General features: G+C 39.9%; 1 protein-coding gene across 3 annotated transcripts in view; it reads right to left on the minus strand.

Moving 5' to 3' along the window:
- The window catches only part of LOC121511500 (echinoderm microtubule-associated protein-like 4), a 47,701-nt gene that overhangs the window by 29,048 nt on the left and 3,656 nt on the right, over positions 1-14,997 (minus strand). For 2 of the 3 annotated variants that reach the window (XM_041790236.1, XM_041790235.1), the window contains exons 2-5: positions 10,830-11,015; positions 9,444-9,564; positions 8,110-8,334; positions 148-288 (exon numbers count right to left, since the gene is read on the minus strand). In XM_041790236.1, coding sequence (XP_041646170.1) covers positions 148-288; positions 8,110-8,334; positions 9,444-9,564; positions 10,830-11,015 — 673 coding nt within the window. The remainder of the gene's footprint in view (positions 1-147; positions 289-8,109; positions 8,335-9,443; positions 9,565-10,829; positions 11,016-14,997) is intronic. The other variant, XM_041790237.1, reaches the window with a different exon arrangement.

Raw genomic sequence — 14,997 nt, forward strand, 5'->3', positions numbered from 1 at the left:
GGTCTACCTGGGGGCTACAAGCCACACTTTAGGAGGCAGTGGTCACAGATTTATTTCACGACTCTTTACAGAACAAACTGTATTTAGCACACAGTAACATACTGTAACTCATCTGGGTAGAATTATCAGTCTTTGGGATGTTTTTACCTGTCAGCATTCTTCACCATTTTACTGAGTAGTTTAGAGGTGGACGCAGCTTTCACCAGCTTGTTCCTGGTTTCATCTGAACTGTCCCAGGTGCTGCTCTGGGAGCGCTCCATCCCGGAGGATCTCTTCACACTTGGCCCTCTGAAAACACACAATCAAACACACAGACAGTCCAAATCTGCACAGAGCTGCAACAGCAGGAGGATGACAGTAGTAATGGAGGAGGAAAGGAGTCACTGATATCCGATTTATAATTTTCGGACTGAACGATGGATGAGTGTTTCTGCTTCACAGACAGAGAAGTGCTGATGTTATATAAACCACAGAGATAAATCAGAAATAAGGACCCGGTTCTCTGGGATGCTCCCATCACTAGTCTTTCTGCCTTAACCAATCATCTGTGAGTGAGATCAGCTGATCCAAAGAGAGTTGCTGAGCATGTTTTGTTTTGACAAAGCAGCTGGTTTATTGGCTGGTCAGTGAACTCGAGGTTTTCAAAGCTAAGAGCAAATCTCCCATCAACTTTATTCTTATGAAAACATACATTTCCTTTTCAGAAAGTCACATTTGGTAACATAATGATGACATTTATTCACCTTCACCATAATGTAAAATGTCACCTGGTTTAATTAGCTAAGTAGCTTTCATCCTAACGACTTACATGTGGATTTCAGCACAGGATTAATATTCTAATGAAAGGGACTTAAAAGATTTGAGGGATTTTACCACGGCTGCTTTGAGAAGCAGAGATTAATTGGATTCACAATGTTGATGATTATTAGCTGGCAATTCAATTAGCCTATATGATTACTGTACACCAAAAGCATAGCGCTTCACTTGAAGTATTAGAAGCAGGAAATTCAATCTACTGATTGCTTATTTTTAATAAAAATGGCCAAAATTATCTATTTCTGAGCTATCTGGGCATCTCCATTAGAAACTGTAGTTTTGAAAAAAGATTCAAAGATTTACTTTAATTGATACTGATATTTAAAATATGTGTCTCAGACCCAAACTTCAGTCTTCAAAACATACCTGAAAGTTTAAGGACTGAGGATGAACAAGGAAAAAGGCTTCACCTGGTGTAAGTTTGTGGGTCCAATCTTAAACTCTACACCAGTGATACTCAACATGTGGCTCTTTTGTGATGATTTGTGGCTCTTTTACGTCGTAATTTTAAATATTATTTTCCCAGAAAACCTTAAAAAAGGGAAACCTTTTTCCCATTTTCACCATTTTGTTCCAGTTTTGGCTTTTATCCCATTTTTGCCCTTTAAAGATATCAGTTGCCATTAAATACCACTTTTTTCCTACGTTTTTGCCCACTTTGACACCTTTTATTTTGTAACGTTTTACCCATTTTTGTCACTTTTATCCCATTTTCACCACTTTTCACCCATTTATCTTATGCCACGAAATACCACTTGTTTCCTATTTTTTGCCTATTTTTGCCACTTTTCACTAATTTTTACTGGCACGTTTTTGACACTATAGGACCATTTTATGACAACTGTAACTTATTTTTTGTTACTTCTCACACATTTTTTCTACTTTCTGGCCCCTTTTCCACTTTTCCTCCCGATTTTTACCCCTTTTCACCCATTTTTGTTTCTTTTTGACCATTTCTGCCACCTTTAACTTATTTTTATTGCTACTTCAAGCTGTTTTTGCCACTTTTCACCACTTAGATTGTGGCTCTTGCAAAGGTATTTTTCAACAATTTGGCTCTTTGGTTGAGCAGGGTTGAGTAACACTGCTTTACATTCTAAATTGTATATAGAGCCAATATTCAAAGCCCGAATTACAATTGCACATTATTAACGAATGGTGCAGCATGCATCGATATTATAACAAAATCATTTTTTGTAAAAACACCTGATCAGAGCTCTCCCCGCCTGCACCACCCCTGAGGCAGCAGAGTTCATGGCAGCCTCAAATTAACAAACATCCTAAGAATTTACTGAGTGAAAAACCTCAAGTTTTCATGATTAGCTTCACGGCTGACAGACAAGTTCAGAATCGAGTGATGTGACATGAACCAACAAGTCAAAACCACCAGTGGGGAGTCATGTCAGGCTATGCTCGAATTCATTAAATAACCAAGCTCTCCCTCTCTCTCTCAGTGGCACAGTCTGCTCTTAGTCCATGCCAAGGTGTGTTACAGTGAATGAGGAGCCTGACCTTTGATTGGAGACTGAGCAAAGTGGGTGTGGCTGACCAGTGGAGGCAGGAAAATCTAATTACCTGTTAAAGATGGAGTCAATAAAATCTGTTAAGGTTTAGGCTGTTCAGAGCAGTGCTGGCTCGATAAACATTTCTGAATTAATCTAATTCAAATCTAACCTGACACGCCAGATGGATTTGTTTCACACATCCATCTGGGAAAGCTTCAATAGGAAACATTTGAGAAAAGGCAGAGGATTTGAAAAAAACTTGGAGTGTGATTGGATGAACGTTCTATCTGTCACATCTCCATGGGCCAAACAGAGCAACAAAACACATGACGTAGCAGCTATCGAGCGGCGCTTGCGCTGCTACCAAGGATTTAACGCGAAACATGGCAACTGTAGACATGTTAATACTTGACTTTTGTCGTTTTTGAAAAGAAACCAACTCACTGCTGATCTTTGTTCTTCTTTTCATGAAGACATGTCATCAAGTTCTGATAAAACTGGTGCTTTAGCAGAGACGCCAGAATGGATAAGGCGCCCGTGTGCGCCCCATGTAAGCGGGCGGCCCGGGTTCGAATCTGGCCCGAGGCCCTTTAGCGCATGTCTCTCCCTGCTCTCTTCCCTGTTTCCGACTCTATCCACTGTCCTCTCCTCTATCAAATAAAGGCACAAAATGCCCAAAAATAAACCTTAAAAAAAAAAAAAAACTGGTGCTTTAGCAGCATCCACGCTAATCTCTTCCTCCATAACTGCACCAGCTCTTGCTGCTGCTTGTTTGTCACGACACTGCCGTGCCTGAAAGTACTGCCCCTCGTTGCTGATTGGTCCTGTCACTGGCTAACCGGGCCCAAACGGTTCAGACGGGAGCTTAACAAGATGGATTCGCCAGTGAAAAACAAGGAAATGGGCATCCATCTGCCTTGCAAGGTTTATTCCAATCTGTAAAAGTCAATCTTTTTGTCTATCAGAGAAAACTGATTTATTAAAACCTGCTGTAAACTCAGACAATGAGATTGGGTTTTTAAGGGTTTAACATACATCAGTATAATCTCAAACATGATAAAAAAATAAGAAAATATCATTTATGATGTTTCATAAAATAAAAGGATGCGAGGCCTGATGCTCAGTTAAAGTGATATTAACAGTAAGAACCACTAACAGCATTATTCTTATCAACCAAAAACACAATTAAAAATGGTAGACCAAAATGCATTTTTGATCACTCCTTTTACTCTTTATTTTAATGCTATTATAACGAACATGTTGATAACGTGCAGCTGACTGTTAATAAAAGTCCCTGTGTGACATTTTGCAATTGGTCCATACAGGTTAGATTTTTTTTTTTTTTTTTTTAACAAAAAAATATCATATCGAATACTTTTTTAGTCCTAAATGCTGTAGATTCAGTCTGTGGTGCTAAACAAACACCTCAATGACTCATTTCATCCTCCAAAGATATAAAACCCAGCAGACAGAAGTTCAACACACAACCCAGAAAGAGGTTAGTGAGCTGGAATACATCAAAACATGAAGCCCCAGGATGCAGAAGGCCTGCTGAGGAAGAGGAAGAAGAGGAAGAGGAGGAGGAAAGGGAGGAGAAGTTCCTTAGGTGAGGCTGGGAGGAGAAAATATTAGTAGCCTTTAAAAGTCCAGACTGAGTCATCTATCAGCAAAAAGAGGAGGGAAGGAGGGGGGCTTTGGAGATTCTGTGATCTCCAGAAAAGTCACAGCGAATCCCCATTAGAGAAGAGCAGGTCCAGAGGATTCACAGAGGACAACAGAAGTTTAAAACACACAAACACAAACAAAGCCAAGTCTGAGCATTCAGCCAGCAAAGTTTAAACCTCAAGGATGAGTCGGGACACAGCATGATCTCAGGGAGGTCAGGGGAGACTCCATGATCTCAACGAGGCCTTTAAAGACTGCAGGAAAACTCAGCACTGGGCCTTAATCAACAAGCTTTCTTTGGATATCATTTGTTCTTAAAAAAAACCCTAGAGTCCAAGAGGAGTCTGACATTCACCACAGTTTGCTTCATAAAATACAGAAATATAAATAAAAACACTAAAGAGCATTGATGTGAGAGCTGATATGCCAGTGCAGAACTAGTGCATTTTCATTAGTATTATTATGTAATGCACATAAACAGCTAAATATCATCAGCGTTTTATCCTTTAAAACCTACAGGATTGCCAGCACTTCCGTTTGCATAACTATTTTTAACCACGGGTAGAATTGTAACCAAAGGAGGTGGAGCAATAATTCTTTTTGCATATAAAACTGGAGGAGTAACACTAACACATCACACATTCAGTGTGTTCCAGAGTACTGTTTCCTTCTAGCAATATCCTTCCTTCTCTTGCAGAAATGTAGTATGAAGCACACACATCAAAAACAATGTAATATGATATAATCCGGGCTATAATTGTGTTGTTTTCTTGCAGGTCACAAGGAACACTAATTATTGTTTCAGCATGCTCTTCTGCAAACACATGCATGCTCAGAAGTATCTGGCACACTGAGAGATTTGACTGCACTACTGTACATAGTTTATTCTTTAAAGAAGATGCTGTCTTTTTGCAAATTGAGCACAGTTTTATTTTATTTTCATTTTTGCCACAGTTTCTAAAGATGAGTGTATGTCAAAAATGAAGTTATGAACATACTCAAAATATTAATTTTTTGGTTCGAAATGATCTTGTGCAACTTTTTTATAACCATATTTTTGAGGGATACAGCTTTTAAGCAATTTAATTTGTTACTATAGACTTATCACATACATATCATTAAAACTTGGGTTCTAATGGTTATATTGATGTATAGCCAATTCAAATATTCCAAAAAACAGCACTACAGCATGTAAAAATGTAAAGATATGCTCTGGCGGACTTGTTTTATTGTAGACCATAAAGGGTTAATTCAACAATACAATGCTTGTTCTAAACTGCAAAATGAAAGATTTAATGTATGAAGCCAAGCAAGTGTTTAGTGGTCGATCGAAGCATAAAATAATGAGCTTTAAGCTTCAAAATGTAATCAGACCATCCGAGAGTCAGGGTGGACATTTGTGCAAAATTCCTCAACGTTGTTCTTGAGATAACACATTCATAAGAAAAGCAAACACAAAGTCTGGAAACCTTTAATCCTCAATGGAGTGGCATGTATCGGTGCCAATTAGACACAACTGGCATGACCCTCCAGCTTATGAGGACACGGCATTTATCAGTTTAAGAATGCAGATGACACTGCAGGGTCATGAATCAGACTCCTCTTAGACATCAAATGTAGAGAAACTCTCAGAGATGTTGGTGAAGAAGGCCCTGTGATCTCCTAAGGGCCTCAGATTTCCAGGGGACTCATTTTCTCTCAGACATCGCGGAGGCCTGATGGGATGCCCAGACCTCCTGGACCCGGTAGTTCAAAACTAATCCAGCAGGTTTAAAGCTATCGAGGAATAATTCTTTTAGAGTCACAGTTCAAATTTTTAAAAAAGGATTAAACATGGTTGAGTAATCCAATCCAGGTTTAATCTGGATTAAACCAGCTTGTGTTCAAAAGTTTTTAGCTGGATTGCGATAATCAAAATCCAAAATATTAAGGATCATCCTGATCCTAGCAGAGGACTGGACTCAGACTGGAATAAGGAAAAAATCTAAAATAACTTTTACTGTTAAACCAAAATGGATTTTTGACAATATATTTTATACTTTAAAACACTTTTATTAGAAATCTATTCTGCTTGAATGACACAAAATAGGGCGATAAAATGATAAAGGAATTTCCTCATAGAGAGCATCAACACTAAAAATTAAATTTTATCTAATGCTTTGAGGATATTTCAGTTTGTGTGGATTTTGGCGACCTTGCGGACAAAGTCTACATCATGATGTCCCCTTTAAAGCCCTGGTAGTCTGGATTGAAAATTCCTAAAACGTACAATACTGAATGAAAATTCCACCGCCAGAGGGCTTTCAATGAAAACGATTACTAAAGCTGTTGAACACGATCAGTTTTACGGTAAAGCTGATCCGAGCGGTTTCATTCTCCAGTCGTGAACAAGAGAACAGCTCAGTCTGGAGACAGAGAACGACCAATCATGCTCAGAGACGTACAGAGAGCTGAAGATCACTCTGTGACATCAGATATGCAGCCTACCTGTCAATCCCTGACCCTAATGTAAATCAAAAATTATATCATTTTATAAAAGTCCGACACCCATAACAGCAACAAAAATTATGGATTTCTCTGGCGTCCAAAAACATTTTTGGGGTAAAATAAGTAGCATCTGATACCACCTGGACCAAGTTACAACAAAGTTTTCTGTGCTTCACTTGAACCCTGGTACTGTTTGGGTTTTTTCTTACACCAATGCTAAGCACTTGGCTCAGCTGTGGCTATAGTGGCAGTCTTATCACAACTAGACCACATTTATTCATGAAATAAAGAGCAAAGAACAGCATGTCTGACAGAAAAGATGTGTCTGCTCTTCCCCTGATCTTTAGTCATACTGTGACCCATAATTTCTACATGCCATGGATGCGCTGTGCTACGCTGCACCGTGGTTTTGCTCTGACAGAACACTGGTGACCTCACACTGGAAGTGTGTCTAGAGCACTGATTCCCAACCTGGGGTCCAGGACCCCCCAGGGGGTGGCGCCAAAGATCTTAGGGGGGTCAAAAATTGACCAAAACCTTGACAAAGCAGTTATGAACTAGTTTATAAAAACCCCGTCTGGGGTTGATTTGCCTTTAATTTTGACATGATTCCATAATTTTATTATTTCCACTGTGGGTGAGGACTTTTTGAAGTTAATGCTAAATATTTGCTACAAAGAATCTGTGGTTTCATGTAATATTTCATTTAATATATTTTACCTCAAAAGTAAAAAGTAAAGTAGCTTTGACCTCCGGACGACCTTTTGTTTGTGCTGCAGGATGAGGTGTAACATTGGAAAATTGATGATTTACTATCTGGAGTTTGTGCATTGTATTTTATTTTGAAGCTGACCGATTACTTTCCAAGTTTTTCCAGCTGTGTTGATCAATCCGCTCTGCGTGGACTGACGCCGTTTGGCAGCGGCCAGCACTGGAAATAGACCTGCAGCATATCGGCGATGAAGCAGAGCTGAGTGGCACGTACAATGGCTGCTGCTTTATTTTCTCTGAGGCAGAATGAAATTAGTTTGAGGCTCTTAAATAAAGACCTTAGACCTGTTTCATTGACTTCTGCTGGGTTCTATTTACATCTATTTGATATTTTCTTATAAAATTAAAGCGACAGCTACACGTTATACCTTTAAATGTCAGTGCCTAGATTAGGTTGATCTAATAAAGTTTTTTAGTTTTTAGTTTTTGAAAATCTGACAAAATGAGCTGGATTATGTGATCATAGTAGGGATTATATGAGGGGGATGTTGAAACCAAATTTGGTTCATCTAAAATCTTTTGAACAACCTGGCCCTGGAGGTCTGAGGAGGCTGTCTCTAGAAGGTCTGAGAAGAGTTTTATCTCCAGGAGATCTGAGGAGACTCTATGATGTCCATAAAATCAACAGGCCGCCTACTGAGGAGCCACAGTCCTGCTGGGTATGGCTCTGTCTATCCACACCTAGAGGGACTGTTATGCACACCAGGAGCCCCCAGACTGGATCTGGGGCAAGTCATTAGGTGTTGGCAAAGCAGGAGAACTGTGGGTCCTCAGGGGTAGGGTTAGTAACCAAAGCCAGAGAGATGTCAGAGCAGCATCAGCAAGAAGGGAGCTTAGATCCAGCTGACAGAATACAAAGTAAAACCTTTTAGGAGGGGTGTGGCCTTTACTGGTGTCAGCGCACTGGGCCGCTCTCTGCGGCTGGGGGTTCTGGGGGGTCTGAGGGGTCTGAGGAGTCTGGGGGGTCTGGGGAGGGTGGGGGGAGGAGGGAGAGGGGGATGAGTTCTTTAGGCGAGGAGGCTCCTCACGTTCCTGGATCTCCTCCATCTGAGACCGCTGGCTGCTGCTCTCCTTCTTCTTGTCTGTTCCACTGTGGACAAAACCAGGACCGTATGACACCACAAACAACAGACTGGACTTTCTCTACTGGTTCTATTCTACATCTATGTGTTCTACTTTACATCTACTGCCTACGCTACTTCTACTGCAGTGACTCAAACCACCAAAATCCTTCTGAGACCGCCGGCTGTTGACCTCCTCCTTCCTGTCTGCTCCACTGTGGACAAAACCAGGACTGTGTGAGGCCAGGACACTCTGGTTCTACAGTTCATGACAGAAGTCTAATCATTTCCTCAGTACGTTTACATGCAAACTCAAGTTTAGCTACAGTGGTGGCCCAATCAGGCCATTTAACTGGACTACTGTCCTTGTCCCACATGCACAGGGGTGAATCTATTCATTAAGGAGAGTACGTCTACCTGCCTCTGCTGATGGTGATATGCCCCCTTTCAGCAACTTCCTATGGACCTTTTTCTACTTGGCATTTACACAAAGGTAGCCAGTGGTAAACTTGAGCTGTGTATTATGGAAAAAACAGCTCTGTGTGTTTTCTTCAGACTTTTTATTTTTATTTTTAGCATAAATAAGACACAGGCCATCTCTGTTACAATGATATTGAAAGACAGACAGGTGCATGGCTTCTGTTATTCTTTGTATTTCTGATCATCAACCTATGAGGTAAAGTCCAGCATGGAAACCATGGAGCATGAGTAGAACATTAGTCCATCCTGGGTCTGATTAAGGGTGTAAATATGCAAGAATAAATCTAGTTCCAGGTGCATTAGTCTGACAATTTTAGCTGGTCTAACAAGTTTGTATGCATTTTTAGTTGGACTCACACAATGCTCTTTCTGCATGTAAACGTACTGACTGATTTCCCCCCACATGTGGAACATGAAATAAACCCATTCATTCTGCTGCAGTCCAAGAAGTAATCTCAGGTTGTCCACTGATATCTGTATTGCCAGCTATTTTTGACTGTATCAGTAACATCTATCAGATTTGTTCAGCAGGCATTCTGGAGGCTTAAATCAAAAAGCCTGAAGGAAAATCATCAACAGTTAACAGAACAGTGAGACAGTGCAAACAGAGAAGAAATCTTGAAACCAACAACAATGTTTGCGTGTGAGTGTGTTTAACCTCTTGGCGGCAGATGACACCGTCTCCTTCCTGGTGACAGAGGTGGAGTCTCTCTTTCGTCCAGAATTTCCTCCATTAGCGATACAGGACATGGAGTAAGCTTCACGCAGGGCAGCACCGCCTGGGGGCAGAGCACTGCTGTTAACACAAGCAGTTCAACAGCTAACTGGCAACACAACATCTAGTTTAGAGAGGAACCTGATCGGGTAAAGTCTAACCACAAGTATCCAGAAACGTGACCATTTTTTCCTGAGTTCATTTTCCACCGTGTGCATGGCGTAAAATAAAACGGCTCACATGTGTCTGGAGAAAATAAAATAAACAGGGAATATAGGAGAGGATCAGCTGATCATCATTCATGGCCAAGCAGGCCGCAGGCTGGTCTATGCTTGCAGCTTTAGCTGTTCATCACTTGGTCGACTTAAGCTTGTGCTTTATTCACACATTTTCATTTATTAATATCATGGTTACAGAAACTGCTGTTTCATGACAGACATGAGAGACATTTGCAAGCTGAGAATAATTCTGTGATTGGAAAACTGATGAACTTGATGAGGAGAAAGATGTGTGTGCACTAGCTAGAGAAGCAATAGCTGAGGTGTGTGCACAGGTTTATGTACCACTAAATAAAAGCAACAGAGATGGAGAGCTGACCTACAGAACACACATATGGCCATATGATGGATTGACCAATCAGGAAGTGACCATGATGTGTGCCAAAAATCTTCACATGCAAAGGCTTCCCTTTTTAAAAATGTGCAAAAAAGCTGTTTGATTTGTTGCTTTTCTGTGATAAAATATTGTTTTCCAGGGGTAGTAGTTAAATGACTCTTGCTGCACTATGAAAGGATCTCTCACAAATCCATCATTCAGGATAAATCAGTGATTTCATCTAAATAATCCTGAAGTGTGTGTGTTTGTACATGAGGAGTGAGGTGGAGCAATTGTTTTGCTTTTTTTCTGAGTGTGACTCCATTGGCTTCATACCCTATTTGATGTAGCACAGCCTTCCATCATTTAATTTTAAATAATAATCCTTAAATCCAGTGTTTAAGACAGTTTCAAAAGCTTTTTCCCTTACTAAAAAGTTGGCTGCACCCTGAACACCGAAGTCATGACCACAAATGCATGCTGCTGTCACTATATCACACGCAGCACGAGACCTGATGCATTTTGTTTTGCAAGCAGCCACTTCACTGCTCCAGGTGTGCAGGAATGCATGTGGAAACAGACCAGGCTTTGAGGCCACTTTTTAAATCTCATTCATTGCTTAGTTGGGGGCAGGGCACTGAATTGATTATTAACATAGCTGTTAGTTGCAGCCCTAATTTATTTCTAGATAGCACACATTGATTTAGTACAAAGAACTGAAATTTTTGACATTACCTTTCCCTCCATGTTGTTTCTTTGTTGAGGACGACGCAGACACTTCAGAGGCAGCAAGGCGGCGAAGGACATCAGCAAGAGCAGCTTTCATCACCGTCAGCTCGTCCTCCTGCTGCTGAACCCGAAGCTCCAGAGCAGAAAGACGGTCGTTGACATCAGAAACACTTGCTCCAGACATACTGTCATCTGTAGGAGGGCAGAGACACTGGATCTCAGTGAACTGGCATCTATACAGAGGCAAACACTGATATTCATTAAAATGTGAACTACAGGAGGCAGAAACGTTGGACCTCAGAACAGTGCCATCTGACAGGAAGTAGAGAAGTGCTCCTAATACTTTCACATCTATAGATGCACAATCCAGTCTCTAAATAGAGTCACAGTGAAGGAAAGAAAACATTGGATTTACATTCTCATCTATAATAAGGCCCAAATATGGACTAAACTATACTGTTGTTCTGTATTGAAATACACTGGATGTCTTATGATCTTCCAGACTGGAAAATAAATGAATCATTCTATGCTACATAGTGAGGCGTAGTACGTATAGTGGGGCTGGGCAATATAAATCAAAAATTCTTATCATAATTTAACAATATCATACAAGACAGAGGTGCAGATGACACTGACATAGTTTACAACGCATTCCAAACTAGTATGCAAATGATTTTTTTCTCTAATTTTCCTAAATATTCGATGCAAATGACAGTCAGTATAACTTTAAGTCATCAACCATCACAGCATAATTCAAATTTTATTAAACAAACCGCCCAATGATAACTATTTTTTAAATAAAAAAACTCACTGCACTGTTCACATTATTATTCACAACAGAGTTTCAAAACATTTTATAGGTTGTAAAGAACTGAAAATGGTCATTTGTTGAGTTTGCAGCATTAGGTCATATTTACTGAAATCAAAGCTATTTCAATCAAAAACATCTTAACAGGACAAGTTCCATGTTAACACAGGAGCCCTTCTTTGATATCACCTTCACTATTCTTGCATCCATTGAACTTGTGAGTTTTTGAAGAGTTTCTGCTTGAATTTCTTTGCAGTATGTCAGAATATCCTTCCAGAGCTGCTGTTTTGATATGAACTGCCTCCCACCCTCATAGATCTTTAGCTTGAGGATGCTCCAAAGGTTCTCAACAGGGTTGAGGTCAGGGAGGATGGGGGCCACACCATGAGTTTCTCTCCTTTTATTCCCATAGCAGCCAATGACAGAGGTATTCTTTGCAGCACGAGATGGTGCATTGCCATGCATGGAGATAATTTTGCTACAGAAGGCACGGTTCTTCTTTTTGTACCATGGAAGAAAGTGGTCGGTCAGAAACTCTATGCTTTGCCGAGGTCATTTTCACACCTTCAGGGGCCTACCAGCTCTCTCCTCATAATTCCAGCCCAAAACATGACCCAGACACAAAAACTTACATCTAAACAACAAAAAACAAAAACATCACGTAGAAGACAGTCAACTATTTTGTCATCATTACAAGAAACGTCAGTAGCATTCATTGTTTAGCGGAGGACATGATATAACTACAAGCAGCAACCTCCGGTCCCGAAAAATGAAGCCAGTAAGGATGTGCAAAAAATTGCAATACAGCGAGTGACCACTTGAGGCTGGCTGCAGGAACACCAGAAGTCCATCTGAACACCTTTTAATAAGCTGTTTTTTGACACTAGAAATAAACTGGTTTACAGCCTGGTTCAAAAAAACAAACTTGTCTCATTAGATAATGTTGTCATGTGCTCTCACTGTACTGTGGGGGGGGGTAACAACAATCGTTTAGATTATATTTAGGAAAAACCTCACTGTAAACTGATTGGCCAGTCTCATTTGATTGACAGATACCTCAACAGGCAGAAGCTATGAGCTATGTTTCTGTCAGAGCGCTAGCAGCTAGCTGACAGGAAGTTGAGCTCAGTGGGCGAGCTGTAAGGTTGATCCAAAGTTCGACTGAGACCACAATTTCAATATGGATGCTACTGGGGATTGGCTTCAAGAGGAGTTTGAGTCTATTGTAAGCAGACGGCTCACGTCACACACGCTTAGTCCAATTTTTTCTACAGTCTATGTCAAAATGCAGTGATTTTACAGGTGATTTACCTGAGGACATGATATAAATATGTGATTTTACAGGGGATTTACCTGAGGACATGATATAAATATGTGATTTTACAGGGGATTTACCTGAGGACATGATATAAATATGTGATTTTACAGGGGATTTACCTGAGCACATGATATAAATATGTGATTTTACAGGGGATTTAGCTGAGGACATGATATAAATGTGTGATTTTACAGGGGATTTACCTGAGCACATGATATAAATATGTGATTTTACAGGGGATTTAGCTGAGGACATGATATAAATATGTGATTTTACAGGTGATTTACCTGAGCACATGATATAAATATGTGATTTTACAGGGGATTTAGCTGAGGACATGATATAAATATGTGATTTTACAGGTGATCTAGCTGGGCACATGATATAAATATGTGATTTTACAGGTGATCTAGCTGGGCACATGATATAAATATGTGATTTTACAGGTGATTTACCTGAGGACATGATATAAATATGTGATTTTACAGGTGATTTACCTGAGAACATGATATAAATATGTGATTTTACAGGTGATTTACCTGAGGACATGATATAAATATGTGATTTTACAGGTGATTTAGCTGAGGACATGATATAAATATGTGATTTTACAGGTGATCTAGCTGGGCACATGATATAAATATGTGATTTTACAGGTGATCTAGCTGGGCACATGATATAAATATGTGATTTTACAGGTGATTTACCTGAGGACATGAAGTCTGTAAACAGAGATCATAGATGGTGGACCAGAGTCTGACTCTGCTCATGAAGTGGACTGATCTAAAGCTCTTCTGCCGTAGTGTCCATACTTTTTTATCTCCTCATAACACCAAACAGTTGTTTATCAATCTGTGCTCCCGGTTTCCATTTGTAGTTCTGCAGACTGCTAATCAGATGGATGTGTGCTGTTTGCTTCTGATAATGTAGTGTGCTAAATAAAACACGCACAGAGGAACATGTTTGTTTGTTTAACAGTTTATCATAACTGCAATTTTGAACAGTGATATTGCACGTTGTATATTTTCCTCCTATTGTGCAGACCTGGTATGCACCATCAAATGTTTATCTCTTATATCACATCTGTTTACTGCTAATGTACCTTACTGCCAATTCAAAGAAGAGGTGTTTAATTGGGCAGAACTTATCTGCTACCTTCTCTGATTTGCTTTTTTTATGGTGAACAGGAGAGAAAATCTCAGCAGTGCGAGTCTCTAAGAAAGCTCAGCAACAATCTATTAGACTTGTTTTTGTGACCTTTCCAGGGTTCCCATTCTTTTCAAGAGATCATTTTCCAGGACTTTCCAGGGAATGGTTTAGGGGGGTTGGGTTACATTACATTGGCACTTTAGCTGCTATATCAGGAACACATTGTGCCCATTCACAATAGATTTCACAATAGATTTTGATGTAAGTTTCAAAAGTCTAGAGTTACTAGCTGGTGTTTGACCTGCTGGCAGTTCTGCTGCCATTCATAGTTTTAACCACAGCACCACATTCATTAAAATTCAAACCCTCACAACAATGCTCAACACAAATGCAAAATTATAGCAGCGCTCCAAGCCAAAGCTGAATCACAAACCGTAACATCTGCATGTATGACAAGCTAGCTAGCTAGCTAGCAGGCTAACTTTAGCACCTGAACCAAATATGCTGACCGGTTTAATCTTATTAGCTCTTTGCAACAGGGCGAGAAAAAAGTGCACAATATTTTCAGTATATTAGTATCAGCAGATATTAGCTCAAAGAGTAAATTAGCAGTATCGGCAGATATGAGCATTTCTTTAGAACGGATAATGGGTAATAAAATCTGCCTGACATGTTGGCTAAGTGATGCACTGATTGTGAAAATCAAGGCTGATACCGATATTAAAATAACAAATTGGCAGATGCCCATGGTTTTTTCATTATCCGTTGTTACTTGTTCAGTTTTTGTGGATGTTAACTTCCTTATTCAGGCCAGGGACCAGAATTAACATTTTTTTGTGAACACCAGTATAATACTTGCCTTTTTTTCACTTCATAGCCGACAAATTCAGCTACAGAAA

The sequence above is a fragment of the Cheilinus undulatus genome, linkage group 6 (genome assembly GCF_018320785.1).
Source record: "Cheilinus undulatus linkage group 6, ASM1832078v1, whole genome shotgun sequence".
NCBI lineage: Eukaryota > Metazoa > Chordata > Actinopteri > Labriformes > Labridae > Cheilinus > Cheilinus undulatus.